This window comes from Bufo bufo, chromosome 1 (assembly GCF_905171765.1).
Source record: "Bufo bufo chromosome 1, aBufBuf1.1, whole genome shotgun sequence".
Classification (NCBI taxonomy): domain Eukaryota; kingdom Metazoa; phylum Chordata; class Amphibia; order Anura; family Bufonidae; genus Bufo; species Bufo bufo.
In genome coordinates, this window is record NC_053389.1 from 609,835,562 (window position 1) to 609,853,386 (window position 17,825).

The following is a 17,825-nucleotide window of genomic DNA, read 5'->3' on the forward strand; positions in this document are numbered from 1 at the left end:
TAGCATCCATTGGAGTTTGCCATTTTTTTTATTCATACAGAAAAAACTCAGTATGCTTCCAAATGACAACACGTATTCTAACAGTTCTGCAGTGCCAAGTGCAATATATTACTCAAAGGGGTTGTCACACAAAAAATATTCGACATTTTTCAAAACAGCACCTGGATCTGAGTACTTTAATAGCATGTAATTAAACAACTATTATATCTACAGAGTTATTCAATGAAATTCATCTGTATAGCTCCACCTGCTATCTACTTTTTCTGATTTCTCTGTCCACCTCAGTGAGGTGTATGCACATGCTCAGTTCCATTCTTTAGCTGCAGCAGAAGGGCACACCCTCTAACAAAGGACACTCCTAATGAGTTGCCAGCTTGAAATAAATCTAGGAGCACAACGAATGGGAGATCTCTGGATCTATGTGCAGTACAGGGCTAGTTCTAGCTTTGTAAGGCTACTTTCACACTGGCGTTTTGGTTTCCGATTGTGAGATCCGTTCAGGGATCTCACAAGCAGTTCAAAACGGATCAGCTTTGCCCTTAATGCATTCTAAATGGCTAAGGATCCGCTCAGAATGCATCACTTTGGCTCCGTTCTGCCTCCATTCCACTTTGGATGCGGACACCAAAACGCTGCTTGCAGCGTTTTGGTGTCCGTCTGACCAAACGGATCCGTCCTGACACACAATGTAAGTCAATGGTGACGGATCCGTTTTCACTGACACAATATAGCACAATAGAAAACGGATCCGTCCTTCATTGACTTTCAATGGTGTTCAAGACGGATCTGTTTTGGCTATGTTAAAGATAATTCAAACTGATCCGTTCTGAACAGATGCATTTGTGCTGATCTTTGACGGATCCGCACCAAACACGAGTGTGAAAGTAGCCTTAGAAAGAGATTGTCATGTACTATATAATGTCTTTTTTTCATTCTTTACATTAATCATGACATAACCTCTTTAATATCATCAAGACTCAGTTTCTGCATTTTCACTTTTTACTCCCTTCCGAGAGCCTTTTTTTTTTTTTTCTGTTCACATAATGAGGGCTTGTTTTTTGAAGGATAAGTTGCGCTTTCTAATGGCACACAATATAGTGGGAAGCTGGAAAAAATTCCAAATGGGGTGGAACTGGAAAAAACACAACTGTGCCCTAGTTTTATGGGTTTTGTTTTCTCGCCCATATTCATTGGGGGACACAGAGACAGTGGGTATAGCTATGTCCTCTAGGAGGCGTTGACACTAGTAAAGCTGTTAGCTCCTCCCCTGGCAGCTATTCCCCCTCCAGCCTGGAGAGAGAGCTTCAGTTTTTACTAGTGTCAATAGAAGGCAAGACCTCCCTGCTCTGCAGGGATCTCCTGAAGGAATACAATGAGCCATTGAATATGCCAACAGAATATAACTTACAGTGAACGGTTTATGTAATATGATATTGTAGTCCACATTTTTATTTGACTACCTACATAATAAAACCTCTTCAAATACTCTAGTTTTTATACTCTCCTCCAGACTAGAGACACAGGCGAATCCTTCCAGTTTTCTGTAGTCTGCTTGACATCTTTGCTATGTAGACTGGGCCATAATTATTGTTTAAGGGTAAAGGATTTCATGAAAGCTCCGTTGGAAGCCTAGATATGGTTGTCTATGCTCTCTTTGTGAGGGTATATAGCATCACTTTCTGGAGACTGTAGGTAGTCTTGACATCTCTTTGGGCAATTTCACTCAAGCATATTCAATGTGGGAAATATGCTGTGTGTGAGAAATATTTCCTGGGCTGAACACAGTTCCTGTGACACGAGTCACAGCATTAGGCTACATGCACACAACCGTGCTGTGTTTTGCGGTCCGCGGATCTGCAAATACAATTTGCGGAATGGGCGGCCCATTATAGAAACGCCTATTCTTTTCCGCAAAACGGACAAGAATAGGACATGATTGATTTATTTATTAAATTTTTATTTTTTTTATTCTTTTGCGGGGCTGCGGAACGGATCAACGGATGCGGATAGTGAATGAATGGGTCAATATCCTAGCCTTAAAAAAATGCAGCTCTGATGTGAAACCAAACAACGGTCGTGTGCATGAGGCCTTATAGTGATTCATCATGCTGTGTGTTTCTGCCCTACCTCGGATCTACTGAACTGTACTCGCTTAATGCTGTGAGTACAAATCAGTACAGCTCCAGTCAGACTGAAATTCACAGCATTATACATCATTATAATGCTGCGAACCTGTGTCACACGAGCAGTGTTTAGCCAGCTTGTGTGAAATTGCCCTATGTCACATTACATTTATTTTAGCTACCATAAAGCACACACCCTACTTCACTGTCCATACAGTTAGGGATCGGCCGATATTCAGGATTTTGAAAGTTATCGGTATCGGCATCTATTTTGCCGATATTCCAATAACGAATCGGGAACAAAGATCGCGCTGCTGACAGCGCTCTCCGCGTTCCCTCAGCAGCACAGGGGAGAAGGAAGCAGTGTCTCCCTCCCCCTCTGCCACCAATGAGAGGAGGGAGGACAAGAGGAGGGGCGGGGCTGTGGCCACTGCGCCACCAATGAAGATAACTCTCTTATTAATTCATATACAGGAGGCGGGAGCTGGCTGCGGAATCACATAGCAGGTGATGCTGCAATATTAGAGCCATACAAAATCTATATGTGAAAGACTTTGGACAGTAGTTGGAACAGAAAGCATGTGACTAAGTCTTATCTCAGTATAATTTTTCTTGATGTTCGCGGAAGAGATATGATATCATCAGGCGTTCTGTCAGCAATCATATCTGCACTCCTGTCTGCCTGCAGTATAATCCCTGGACACCCCTGCTGCATCAGGGAGAGGCCCTTCTGTGTTATATTTCGGCAGAAATTGACATGAAGGATTTGAAGTCTTCTAGAAAGAAGGAGAACCTTTGCCAGTGTCCTGTCTGTCACTCCAGAGCAATTTTCCAGCTTTAGACTTTGAAGGTGAGGACAGTGTTTCAAGACTTGGATGAGATTTTCATCACCGATGTGGGCACAACCAGAGAGAGTCAGTGTCTGCAGGTTTGGGCATCTAAGGAAGAGCAGGAGAAATAAAGTGTGGTTTTAGAATCCTCACATAACACATTTTTCTGTGTTGCCAGCTTTGCATATTCTGATTAAGGGCTCATGCATACCACCGTTCAGTGTTTTGCGGATCCGCAAAATACGGATGCTGCCCATGTGCGTTACACAATTTACGGAACGGGCCGCCCATAATAGAAATGCCTATTCTTTTCTGACAAGAATAGGACATGCTCTGTTTTTTGTTTTGTTTTTGCAGCCCCACGCATCTTTTGCAGCCCCATTAAAGTAAATCTGTTTGCATCCGAGCCGCAAAAAATGTTTTTCCTACTAACATTCCTCCACTTTTCAGGTTTTCCTTACTTCAAAATCTGGAATGGATTGACATGTCCCCGATGTTTATTCAGTGTTCTAGACACTCCAGGGATTTGTTAATTGATTTTGTTAAACTGACAAAGTTAAAAGTTCAAGAAAATTTGAAGCTCTTCGAGCACATTTTTGATCAAGATTGTGTTGGGCCCATCTACCAATGATAAGACGGCTTTTGCAGATGGGAACCTAAGATTATCAGAATTATAATCAATAATGTGCACAAAGAGCTTCAAATTTTGATATATATTAAGTATAGTAGTAAAGCTATTCAGAATTATTAATGTTTATACTTTTTGCATGTGTCTGTGCATAGAGAAGGGTGCTGATTATTTGCTTTTGCACTTTATTTCATATTGTTTGGAGGTGCTAGGATAATTAATTTTTTTTCATGTCCTTATTCACAGCTACATCCTGTGTGCATTTGATCAGTATAGAGCATACATATCTAAAGAAATGCAGAGAAATTAACACAAGAATCTTGGTACTCCTTTATTTGCTTAGCACTATTAGGGCTTGTTCACATTACCGTTGTGCATTCCGTTATGGCTTTTAGTTTTAATGGAAAATAACGGAATTCATAAGACGGAAATCAAAACTGTAGCCTTTAAAGGGAACCTGTCATCAACTTTGTGCTGCCCATACTAACGGCAGAATAAAGTAGAGACAGGTGAGTTGATTGCAGCGGTCTGTCATTTATAAGTTAAAAAGTGAGTGGTTGCCAAGAACCAACATGACAATCATTGCAGACTGGGCCTGGAAAAGAGTCATGGCCACCTGAGAAGAGTCCTGGTTAGTCATAGATTCCTGCTCTCCTGCCCACCTGCTGATGACTGACAGGCTTCTACCTAGTTTTCTCCTTTTCTCTCTAGGGCTGGGTTCACACTTGAGCGTTTTACAGCGCGTTCAAACGCGCTGTAAAACGCTCAACACATGAAAACCAATGCTTCCCTATGGCCCTGGTTCTCACTTGAGCGTTTTACAGCGCTGAAAAATGCGCTGTAAAACGCCCTACGCTCAAACAAGTACTTGAGTATCTTTGGGGCGTTTTGACGCGCGTTTGTGGCCATAGGACATTGCAGTCAATCACACAAACGCGCGTTTACTATTGCAAAAAACGCGCGTTAAACGCGCATATCAAAGACGCTCAGGTCTGAACCCAGCCTAGGAGAGAACTGCCAATCATCAGCAGACGGGTGAGAGAGCAGGAGATTAGGAATAACCAGGACTCTTCCCAGGTAGATTTGACTCTTTTCAAGGCCTGGGCTGCAATGATTATGATGCTGGTTCTCAGCAACCACTTACTGTTAGCTCATGAGTGACACACCGCTGACATCAGCATTTCTGTCACTATTTTATTCTACCCTCAGTGAGGTCAGCATAAAGTTGATGACAGGTTCCCTTTTAGAGGCATTCGGTTTTGATTCTTCATAATAAAGGCTATGGGAAAGCCTAACTGATCCGTCTGGTTTCCGTTATGCTGGACAGAAAACAGTCTCAAGACATTCTGGAGCGATATGTGCTGCCCAATGTCAGAAAACTTGGTCTCAGTGGCAGGTCATGGCATGGGTCCTCCGACAGGATGACCCAAAACACACAGCTAAAAACCTCAAAGAAGGGTTAAGAGCAAAGCATTGGAGTATTCTGAAGTGGTCTTCTATGAGCCCTGATCTGATTCTTATTGAACATCTGTAAAAGGAGCTGAAACATGCCGTCTGGAGAAGGTACCATTCAATCCTGAGACAGCTAGAGCTGTTTGCTCACAAGGAGTGGGCCAAAATACCTGTGGACAGGTGCAGCAGTCTCAGTGAGAGTTACTGACATCACTTCATTGCAGCGATTGCCTCAAAAGGTTATGCAACAATATAGGCACCATCATTTTTGTCCAGGCCATTTTCATTAGTTTGTTTTATAAATGATTCTGTTGAACCACAGTTCAAAAGCAATTATTTTTATTATTGATTTACAGTAAATTTTTATTATTGCTTTTATCATTTTCAAGTCATTTCTGTGACCATTGTGGGTATTTCTTTCTTTAAGGGCTCATGCACACGTATTTTCTTTCCGTGGCCATTCCGTTTTTTTTGCGGACCATATGTGGAACCATTCATTTCAATGGGTCCGTAAAAAAAAAAACGGAAATCACTCCGTGTGCATTCCGTTTCCCGTATTTCCGTTCCGCAAAAAAATATAACGTACTATTATTGTCCGCATTACGGACAAGGATAGTACTGTTCTATTAGAGGCAAGCTGTTTCGTTCCACAAAATACGGAATGCACATGGACGTCATCCATGTTTTTTGCGGACAGCAAATTACATACGGTTGTGTGCATGAGCCCTAACAGAACGTTTCCAACAATTTTTTCCACGTTTCAATAGATTTATTAGATAAGTATTTGGATTGAAAAAAATGGATCCTGTGCATCAGTTATGCACATTTGGCATCCATTTGAGCCATTTCCGTCTAAGATCCACTTTTTTAATTTTGATGGAAAAGATTCTGTAAAACATGTCATTTTGTATCTATTCATGTGAGTGGCACCACCCATATGACTCCTAAGCAGAGCTTTAATGAATAAATGACCCATTCTAATGCATCTTTTCAAATAAAACGATATTAATCTGCTCAGCTCCTCCTGCTCTGTAATAATCTGCCTGTAGATCAAACTGCATTTTCATGGTGACTGGTTTTCTTTCAATTTCATCCGAAGAATGATAATTTTCAGTGAAATTGTTTTTAGAGACTGTATATGGACACTTTTCCTCCTAGCTATTAGTGCCCAGGCTTTTACACAAGTGCTACCAGACCTCTCCCTTTGCATGTACAAGCCTGACCTAACGTGTCATGGTATCTATTGTGATCTTATCTACTTGTTTCTACTCAGGAGTCCCACTACAATGCCACATAAGGCATCTAGCTGTATGTATTACCTTTTACAAACCTCTTGAAGGAAGTCGCTCACTGTGTTCAGATGGGGCCTGCACATGGACTTCTGCAGAGTAGTTTTCACCCAGTCCTCAATGTTACAGATTTTCACCCTGCTTGAATACCAGCAAATTGACAGTGATTTCAAAGCTGGTCCCAGAATGTAGTTCTTTTTTCTGAGTTCTGAAGGAGAGCTAAAATTCAAAAAGGTCCAGAGACATGGTTCCTGGAAAACATCCTGGAGCTTGTGGCAGGTTTGTGAAAGGCATTTCCTGCTATCTTTATCCAGGAATGAGAATAAATGCAAAAGGCACTCACGGTTTAAATCTGCGATATTCATTGTGAGAACTCGTGGCATCATAAGATGAAAAAAATAATTCAGGAATCCAGAAGTCTTTTGTCGAAGTCACTGTAGAAAGGTTACATTTTACTATAGATCCTTGCAGGGTAATCTAAGCAACACATGCCATACAGGATTACATACGGTCTTTTCGTGTAAGAAAATTAACCATGTATAGTAAAGCTGGAGAGGGAACCTGGTACTACACCCTGAAAATGGCTTATTAGTCAGGAAACATTTCTAGAGCTGCAATTCTAGAAAAGTATATTGATATATTTCTACTTATTTATTTCTGTGTGCAATGTAGTGTATACTAGGCCTTAGAGAGGTGAAGAAATCCTGCAATTTTCTAATATACATTCTGCCCACATGTCTTTATCAGAGGATATGCCCCCTATCTGCACAGCAGAATGGTATGAACCATGGACCAGTCAGTCCTGTGTAAACATGGTGTCTGTCATGTGACCCCTGGCATTCAAGTAACTGTGCAGGTATCTAACAGGTAAATAGTGTATTAAGGAGCAGAACATATACAGGATATGAACAATTACCACCTGAAATGGCAGTTCATCATAATGGCTGTGTAGAAGCAGATCAAACATTCTTCTTCCTGTCTCATCCGTGATGGTGAGTTTTTTTTTTTCAAGTTGACTTTATTAACAACATGCCATCACCTAAAGAGAGGCAGCTATGTAAATACACAGCGATATAAAATGTTTATTCCATCACTAATTCTATTTAGTTATCACATGACCGTGTCCATTGTGCTAACCCAGCACATACATGTTGTATAACCCAACTGCCTACTGAATGTCAGGGATCACATGACGTACACAATGTTTAGTGCTACAGGACTGACCGACCCATGGGCCATACCAATCTACTTTGCAGATAGGGGTGACATGCACTGATAAAAAAAAGATAAGTGAACAGATTTTTAAATACATGTATATTAGAAATGGTATGACTTCGTACTCTATAAATAAATAAAAAATACATATTAAACTGAATACACCTTTAGCTTCAGTTCTAGGCTAATAAAAGGAACTTTGCAGAAGAGACTTTTTGGCTACAGGACCACCTGCTCTCCACTGCGCTTTTAAAATTGTGGTGGTACTGTAGAAAGCCTTAGAACTGAAGCTATACTTTAAAGGGAACCTGTCATGTGTTTATCACCCCATGAACAAACTATCCCTTATGATTACTAATTTCAATAGTATATTCCTCCCCCTTTTTTTTTTTTAACCTTAGTAGTATAGTACCTTTGCATTACCTGTTATTCATTTTCCCGCCAATTATTAAAATGAATGATGTAATAAACCACTCTCCCCTTTTATCATTAAATTATTATTTTTTTATTTTATGGCCTCGAATTCTCATCTCAAATCCCGCGCATGCGCGCTGTCTGATCAGTGTAATGACTCACATTCATAGCTGAAAGTAAACTGTGCATGCGTCGGCTCATCCTCACTTCCGGTGGACCAGTACAAGCAGGAGTTATTTGGCGGGCAGAGTGTACATCTCGGGTAAGCGTTCTCCTGCTTGACTTGTACTGTGCAGTGGGCAGGCAGCAGCCAGCCTCACTGTTCACACAGACTCTCCCTGCTGCCCCACACTTTATTTGGTTTTGCATTTAGAACATCGGGTAGAGGTCTGTACATACATGTGACATCGCAAGCCGACGACCCTGATGCGCTCTCGCTATGAAAGTAGATATTGAGATAGGGCTGCAGAGCTGGCAGCTTGCGATGTCACATGTATGTACAGACCTCTTCCCGATGTTCTAAATGCAAAACCATTTTAGAGGCATACAGTCATAATAGAAGTCTATGGGCTGCAAAACGGATCCGTCCCATTTCAGTTATGCGAGAGAGGACTCCCCTGCATAACAGAAATGGGATGGATCCGTTATGCAGGCCATAGACTTCTATTATGACGGAATGCCTCTAAAGGCATTCCGTCATAGAATTGCGTTATGGTTCGTGGTAACGGAATCCATAACGCAATTCAGTTTTCACCAGTTAACAAATTTCATAACCGGAAATTCACATCTCTGACACCAATGACTGGGTACACCATATGAGTATTTGCAAGCCACAGTGTGGGCACAAGAAGACAGAACTAGATGAGAGGTCTAGCCCTGTCCAAGAGGAGGGGGAAGTGTACAGAAAATAGTAGCGGTGCTCCAAAACTAATTAGCATATAAGTAAAAGTAAAGATATCTCGCCAACAGTTCAACCTAGAAACAAAAGAAGGTTAGCAATTTAACCAGCATGGCAGGTCAAGGCAATACTCCTGGTTTATTAGGGTTGATCATGGTGACAAACACTCTTTAAGGGCTCATGCTCACAAACGTATTTTCTTTCCGTGTCCATTCCATTTTTTTTGCGGATTGTATGTGGAACCATGCATTTCAATAGGTCCGCAAAAAAAAAAAAACGGAAGTTACTCAGTGTGAATTCCTTTTCCGTATGTCCGTTCTGCAAAAGAATAGAACATGTCCTATTATTGTCCGCATTATGGACAAGGATACTACTGGCTATTAGGGGCCAGCTATTCAGTTTCTGCAAAATATGGAATGCACACGTACGTCATCTATATTTTTTGCAGACCGCAAAATGCATGAGCCCTAATAGTTAGGGAGGTCGCTGGTTACAGATACCCTTTATCAAAATGTTTGCATAGATACATAGCTGTGGTTCACCTGCTAAAAATACTGTTTTTCTTTTGTTGATCCAATGTTCTATTACCAACTTATGATACTTTTTCTTAATATGCAAATTAAGCCTTTGGTGCAACGAGGTCATCACCATTGCTCTTCTTGCACCCAAGCTTCATTCCTTTCTGTGGTCATCACCATTGCTCTTCTTGCACCCAAGCTTCATTCCTTTCTGTGGTCAGCCCCTCCCTTGCGGTTTTGCTGCTGCCTGGCCCCATCAATCAAAACAGCCAGGGAGGGGCTGACAAGGAAGGGAATGGAGCTTGGGTACAACAAGAGCAATGATGATGTCCTTATTGCACCAAAGGCTTCACTTGCATATTAAGAAAAAGTATCATAACTCGGTAACGGAGCTTAAAAGAATAACAGTGTATTAATCAGGTCAAGCACATCTATGTGCCTATACAAACAGTTGGACAGGGAGATTGCTGGTGACAGACTCCCTTTAAAGTCAATCAGTACAGCTACAAAAAAGTCATAGTGTAGCCCAGGCCTAATGGGAAAAGAAATACATTATCAAACATTACCAGTATTGCAGCATACATAGGCCATTTTTTGGGAGAGGTGGGGGGGGGGGAAGGAGAAATGAATAGAAGATCCTATAAGGTAACTTTTAGGCCAGTAAATGGATAAGCATTTGATTTAGTAAAAAAAAAAAAAAAAGTGCATGAAAAATATCTAACCTAGTTTACGTCATCCAATTGCTAAATACATTTTCTTGTTTAGTCACTAATAAAATGCCCATATATAGCTTTGGCCATACCTGACAGTGGAATCGTATCGCTGAAGTATCAACTTACAGTAGAGACCACTGAATACATAGGCTATAAATACAAGTATATAATTACACATGCTCTACACTCTTGTGAAATGGTAGATACCCTGCTTCCCATAGAATACTAGTGAAAAAATATATATACAGTGCTATGAATACCTCCGTAAACTCACAGGCAATTCCAGTGTTGAAGGAACTAACTGATACCAGCGGTGGTCCAATTAGTTGCTGCAATTAAGAAATAATATTCCACAGGATCTTTTCATGTGATGCTCTGCATGGAAAAGGAGTCTGTGCAGTCCTAGATCGTGCTGTGTACTTAGACACACTAAGGACATATATGGCTGGGAGCAAGGACTGCAGCTGTCACTAGGTTATATATAGACTCAGATACTGGCCCTTTAAATCAACCTGATAACTGAATTATTGCTTAGGGCTCATGCACACGACCGTTGTGGTATTGCGGATCTGCAAAACATGGATACCGGACGTGTGCTTTCGCCATTTTGCAGAACGGAACAGCTGGCCCATAATAGAACAGTCCTATCCTTGTCCGTAATGCAGACAATAATAGGACATGTTTTATTTTTTTGCGGAACGGACATGTGGACATACAGAACGCACACACAGCTATTTCGTTTCCATTCCGTTTTTTTTGCGGACCGTATGTGGAACCATTCATTTCAATGGGTCCACAAAAAAAAAAAGGAATGCTCACGGAGTAACTTCCATTTCCGTATGTCTGTTTTGCAAAATTATGGACAATGATACGACTTTTCTATTAGAGGCCAACTGTTCCGTCCCACTAAATACGGAATGCACGCGGACATCATCTGTATTTTTTGCAGTTCGGAAAATATATACGGTTGTGTGCATCTGTATATACTGTTTGATTCATCTGACTTGGGTTGTTTCTGAAGTATGTGCATAGATTTCTCCAAGTCTCATTCAGATGAATATTGCGGAAGTTTCTACAAGAAATCTGATATGTGAATATATATACAGTTGTGTTCAAAATAATAGCAGTGTGTTTAAAAAAAGTGAATAAAGCTGAAAATCCTTCTAATAGCTTTTATTTCCATACACACAAATGCATTGGGAACACTACACATTCTATTCCAAATCAAAACATGAAGAAAAATATATCAAATTTGTGTTGTTCCTCTAAAAAAAAATTGAAGAAAAATGAATATTAGACGGTTCAAAAAAAATAGCAGTGTTTGTATTCTTCTTTGCAAACTCAAGCATTCACTATATAAACTGAAAAATGTTTGAAGATTTTGCTTCCCTTTGAATCACTTAAAGGGTTTCTGTCATCACAAAATTCATTATGTAGCTGGCTGACATTAGCGATGTGCTAATGTCAGCAGTACATAACTGTGTAACTTTTATCTGTGGGACGGGACGGTGCAGGCGCGGGATTTTACTTTCAAAGCGCAGAGCAGGGATGTCCATCAAAGCAAAATGGGCGTACCGAACGGTGAGGAGACGGAGACTCTAGGTGCTGCAGCAACGCCCCAATAGCACCTAGAGGCTCATTTGCATATTTTAAAAGTTAGTTTTCTGGACTAACGGCGGCATGTTAGCAGATAAAAGTTACACAGTTATGTACTGCTGACATTAGCACATCGTTAATGTCAGCCAGCTACATAACGAATTTTGTGATGACAGAAACCCTTTAACTAATATTTAGTTGTATAACCCCTGTTTCTGAGAACTGCTGTACATCTGTGTTGCATGGAGTCAACCAACTTCTGGCACCTGTGAACAGGTATTCCAGCCCAGGATGATTGGACTACATTCCACAGTTCTTCTCTATTTCTTGGTTTTGCCTTAGAAACTGTATTTTTGATGACACCCCACAAGTTTTCTATTGGATTAAGATCCGGGAATTGGGCTGGCCACTCCATAACGTCACAGTGTACTGTGGCTAGAATTCAATGTTTGGGGGTCGTCTGACAAACTGTCTCCGGCCACTAGACCCAAAAAGAACAATCTTACTTTCTTCAGTCCACAAAATGTCTCTTTAGGCCAGTTAATGTGCTCTTTGGCAAATTGTAACCTCTTCAGCACATGTCTTTTTTTCAACAGTGGGACTTTGCGGGGGCTTCTTTCAGATAGCTTGGCTTCACATAGGCGTCTTCTAATTGTAACAGTACTCACAGGTAACTTTAGACCTTCTTTGATCTTCCTGGAGCTCATTGTTGGTTGAGTCCTTGCCATTTTGGCTATTTTGTATCCATTTGAATGGTAGTTTTTCTTCCACGTCTCTCAGGTTTTGGTTGCCATTTTAAAGCATTTGCGATCATTTTAGCTGAGCAGCCTATCAGTTTCTGCACTTCATTATGCTTTCCCCTCTCCAATCAACTTTTTAATCAAGGTACGCTGTTCTTCTGAACAATGTCTGGAATAACCCATTTTCCTCCGAATTTCAGAGTGAGAATTTCACTGTAACCAGCATGTACAACATTTGCTGCCTTCCTTCCTTAATAATTGCCACCTGTTTTTCAAAGAATGAATGACCTCACTCATTGAACTCCACACTGCTATTATTTTGAACGTGCCCCTTTCAATTAGTGATTCAATTACACAGAATCAGCAGCATGCATGTCATGACTGTTGGGTCTGTTGGATTTCTATTACTCTACTACACCTGCTAGTAAATTATTTGCCATGTAGAAATATATAATTTTTACCATAAACAGTGATTGATCAGGTTAGTGATGTCTGACTGCTATTATTTTGAACACAATTGTACTCTTTCACACAAGTGGCGCTTATATGGCACATATTTGGTGTACCAGAATCTGCTGCTAATGTTATTAAAATACGCAGCATGCTTGAGTTCTTTGCTTATTTTCTTCTGAATATGCACATTATAGTCTATGGGAGTGCAGAAAAAAATGCTGGAAGGAATACACTTGTAAATCCAGATAAAATACTGAAACAATATTGATGCCAATAATGCTGATATATCATCCGGAATCAGTGCATGGAGTTGTATGGGAAGTAGTAAATGCAGAACAAAATTGGATTTTTGAATCGTAAAATCCTTTTTTATCGTTGAATGCATTGGAGAACACAGCACTATGGGGTATATGCCAAGGTGAGCTATACCCTCTCCTCAGACACTGCACCCGGAAGGAGACAGTATACAACTAAACTGAGAAGTAACTTGTCCTAAACCTGGAAGAAAAACAACAGCCTATGACAGGAAACAAGATAGAAGGGTAGACTCTGTGTCCCCCAATGCATTAACGAGAAAGGGATTTTAAGGCAAGTACAAAAATCCAATTTTGCTGTTAATTACATTGGGGATGCAGCACAATTGGACATTCTAAAGCAGTCCCTGGGGGAAGGGCCATGTGAACAACCTAGCGCACAGCTGTGTGCAGAACATTATGATCCAAACTGGCATCAGCAGAGGCTAAGGAATGGATCTGTTACATTTTTTACGAAGGTATAAATGGAGGCCCAGGTGCAGCCTTGCAGAAGCCTGATGCCAGATTGCCCAGGAGGCGATGTTTGTGACTATTAGCCATGTAGGCTTCCCTGATAGTAATCTGAATCTATCTAGAGATAGGTGACTTGGAGGCTGACTTTGCGCAAACCCTCTGGCAGGACAAAGAGTCTGAGCGACAAAACGGTTCCTTCATAGACAAATAGATCTGAATTGCATGGACAAGATTGAGACCTTTCTTGTGGATGGGAAGGGTTGGGACAAAAAGAAGAAAGGACGAAGTCCTCATTGATGTGAAAGGGAGAGACCACTTTAAGAAGGATGCTACAAGGGCGGAGTCTAGCGGCCGAGCCGGATGCAGGCTGAGTGAAGAGCTCTGCTGCTGACCGAGCTCTTTTGAGCTTATTAAAGCAAAGATAACAGCGAAAAATTGGGAAAATCGGCAAGGACAAGCCTAAAGAAACACCTGGGAGGCTGAAGACGGCTTCAAATCAAAGCGATCTAGACAGATTTGTGAGAAAACCTGAAGTGAGGTCAGAATCCAAGATGGCGACCGGGCGGCTCTAATAGCAGGTAAAGACGCTGACTCAGAGGGGGAAAGAGATAGCGATCCAGAGGAGACCGCTGTGGCAGACGACTTACCTCTGTCCAGAGTCTTCATGAGAGACCTCTTGCATGACGCTTTAGAACCCCTCAGGCAGGATTTGTCTGAAATAAAACAAGATGTACATCAGTTAAGTGCTAGAGTGGACGCACTAGAGACTGAACAGCAAACCCTTATTGAATTTGGGGAGCAAGTGGCAACCAGTATGGACAATGCACAGGCCCACATTAACTACTTGTATGCCCTAGTAGAGGACCAAGATAACAGGGGACGAAGAAATAATATAAGGCTCAAAGGGGTCCCTGAGTCGGTTTCAATGGAGTCCCTGAAACAAGAGGTGGTGCTGTTTTTCTCCCGCCTTGTACCAGACTGTCCGCCAGAAAAGCTAGAAATGGACAGGATTCATAGGGCACTGCGGCCGATCCCAAAGCCACAAGATCCTCCTAGGGACGTCATTTGCCGCATGACCAGCTTTTCAGCAAAAGAACAAATCCTGGCAGCAGCGAGAAAAAACAAAACGGTGGATATTGAAGGTTCCATCATTACACTATATCAGGACTTATTGCCCATGACTCTCAGGAAGAGACGGCACCTGAAACCAGTTCTGGGCATCCTGCAGCAAAAGAAACTAACATATCGATGGCTTCACCCATTCGGTTTACTAATCAATACACCGCTCAGGAAACAAGTCATCCGGGCGCATGCTGACTTACAGAGAGTATGTGACGTCCTGGACATTAAAGATCTGGATATTCAGGACTGGTGCCCTGCACAAAATCTAGCCTCGCTAGTACCTTCACTACTCATAAGGAATTCCTGGCAAGAAGGAACAACCAAGCGGCAGAAACCAAGGAAGGCCCATGGACAACTACCCGTCTGATGACGGATCAACACAGGACGGAACTAAAACACCGTCTGTACACATTTATTCTGATGACCTACAAAGGCTAGGTCACACTAACTCCTGTTATTTGTAAAAAAGAAACCCCTGACCTGTTTTTGGCAGGCTTTATTATCTGGTGTTTCTGCACAATTCTCCTTTAACTCTCCTTCTCTAACCCTAGTTATGCATCTACTCTTTCTGGTTCCTACCTCTGAATTCACCCTCCATAAGCGCTACTATCTACTCAACAGATTGTGATAGTCCTATATATGTTGGGTTATATTAGATATGTGTTGTGATAAATGGTTTTCTAATCAAAGAGTGACACCCAGGGGCAAACCGAAAAATTACAGTTATTCCTAGCAAGTCACTTCACTTTCCTGCCAATGTGCCTCATGTCTTTCTGATTAAATGTCTTTATATCCCATGACAGCTAGCTCAAATGGAGACTCGGTCCACCCATTGTAGACCCCCTCCCCAGTCCACATGTCTCTTACTTGGAGACCCTCCATTAAGTATTATATTGTAATTAACTGTTACTACTGTTTTTTTCCTTTTTTTTTGCTTTAGGTCCTCCCTCCTTTATCCTACTCCTTTCCTCCCCCCTCCTATTGCTGCACATATTACTGGTACTGGATTCAGGTATGGATGACTGTTCACGAACTAGGCTTATATATGCATGGCTAGCTTACATATATGTACATACAATGTTAGGGGTCTAAACGCACCATCAAAACGGAGCCAAATAGGTCATTATTTGCATAAGATGAGAGTGCAAGTAGCTTTAATACAAGAAACCCATTTTTACATAAACCATGTTCCAAAGCTATCACATATGCTATACAACCAATGGTTTCATAGCACTTCTCCCTCAAGGGCCACAAAAGGGGTCAGCATAGCCATCCATAAAAATACTCAGTTTATACTTCAAGACACATTGGTGGACATGGATGGTAGATATATCTTTGTAAAAGGAACGATAGGTCCCCAGCTATTTACTTTTTGTAATATATATGCACCTAACACGGCGCAAACCACATGGCTTCAAAGAAACTTGGGAATTTTGCAGAGGGCATTATCATCCTAGGCGGAGACTTTAACGTCGCATAGTCCCTAGCCTCGATTCTTCCACTGGATCCTCATCAATGTCAAAAATATCACTATGTAGAATAAAAAAGGCACTTTCCCAACAGGGTCTTATAGACGTCTGGAGGGCATTGCACTCCAATGAAAAAAACTTTACCTATTTCTCTTCTGCTCACCACTCCTATCAAAGATTGGATTACATCTTCCTAAATACGCAAGCACTTCAGTATTGTATCTCATCCAGGATTGGGAATATTCTTCTGTCAGATCATGCCCCAGTTTTCCTCACATGTACTATTCCCAACATGCCTAAAATGGAATATAGATGGAGGTTAAATGAAACATTATTGAATAGCTCTAATATCCCAAAATTAGCTGATCTAATTGAGGAATATTTCAACTTGAATGAATCAGCAGACCTACCCCAAGCTGTACTTTGGGACGCCCACAAAACTGTTATAAGAGGTCATCTAATTGCTTTGGGCTCTCATGTTAAAAGACAGAAGTTAAAGAAAATACAAGAACTCACCTCAGCTATCTCTAAATTGGAGACGCCGCACAGGAGATTATTAAAAGAAGATACTTTGGCACACCTGGACACCCTAAGATCAGAACTAAAAAATATTCTAAATGCCAATACAGCTAAACTATTTCTATCCACTCAATATAAATACTACGCTCACGGCAATAAAGCTACGAAAGTACTCATGTCCCAAATCAAAAAACGGAAAATAGCGTCCTACATCTCTCACATAAAATCCCAAAACTCGCAGGTAGTCTACAAAACAGAATTAATTGCTGAACAGTTCTGTAATTACTATAGTCAATTATATAATCTACAAGTAAACCAAACCCCGTCCCAAACTAGTGAGAAAAAAAACAACACATTCAAAACTGGCTAGATACACTCAAACTCCCTACTCTAACTACTGAGCAGGCCAAAAAGCTATCCTCTCCGTATACTCTAGCTGAACTGCAATTAGCTTTAAAAAATTCCCCGATGAACAACAGTCCTGGACCAGACGGCCTACCAGTTTTTTACTACTCCTCGTTTAAAGAGACCTTATTACCCCGGCTATTGGCAGTTTGTAACGAGGCAAGAGAGGGAGAACCATTCACCAGAGATATGTTGTCTGCGCAAATATCCATTATCCCTAAACCTAATAAAGACCACTCACTCTGCTCAAACTATAGGCCAATTTCGCTCCTCAATAACGACCTTAAACTTTATGCAAAAATGCTGATATTAACTTCCTGTTTGTGGCGCATTAGTATATGTGAGGGGGGAAACTTTTCAAGATGGGTGGTGACCATGGCGGCCATTTTGAATCCAACTTTTGTTTTTTCAATAGGAAGAGGGTTATGTGACACATCAAACTTATTGGGAATTTCACAAGAAAAACAATGGTGTGCTTGGTTTTAACGTAACTTTATTCTTTCATGAGTTATTTACAAGTTTCTGACCACTTATAAAATGTGTTCAATGTGCTGCCCATTGTGTTGGATTGTCAATGCAACCCTCTTCTCCCACTCTTCACACACTTATAGCAACACCGCAGGAGAAATGCTAGCACAGGCTTCCAGTATCCGTAGTTTCAGGTGCTGCACATC

The 17,825-nt window shown here is 41.2% G+C and overlaps 1 protein-coding gene across 2 annotated transcripts; it reads right to left on the reverse strand.

The window, feature by feature from the left end:
* Nucleotides 1-2,638: 2,638 nt before the first annotated feature.
* Nucleotides 2,639-10,480, reverse strand: FBXL22 (F-box and leucine rich repeat protein 22). 2 transcript variants are annotated; one of them, XM_040413654.1, is made up of 3 exons: nt 10,341-10,480; nt 6,353-6,756; nt 2,639-3,061 (listed from the first exon to the last, which is right to left on the reverse strand). In XM_040413654.1, exons 2-3 carry the CDS (start codon nt 6,706-6,708, stop codon nt 2,716-2,718), a joined length of 702 nt encoding a protein of 233 aa, XP_040269588.1. In that variant the 5' UTR covers nt 6,709-6,756; nt 10,341-10,480; the 3' UTR covers nt 2,639-2,715. The 2 variants fall into 2 exon arrangements, with proteins under 2 accessions (XP_040269588.1, XP_040269589.1); XM_040413655.1 differs by having other exon boundaries at nt 2,876-3,061; nt 6,364-6,756.
* Nucleotides 10,481-17,825: the final 7,345 nt, after the last annotated feature.

What these genes read in the sequence shown, in the direction of transcription:
- FBXL22 (XM_040413654.1), bottom strand. Translation starts at nt 6,708, where the DNA reads ATGATGCCACGAGTTCTCACAATGAATATCGCAGATTTAAACCGTGAG. An exon ending in CTTCAAGAGGTTTGTAAAAG is followed by an intron (nt 3,062 to 6,352) that starts GTAATACATACA and finishes GCTCTTCCTTAG; the next exon opens with ATGCCCAAACCTGCAGACAC.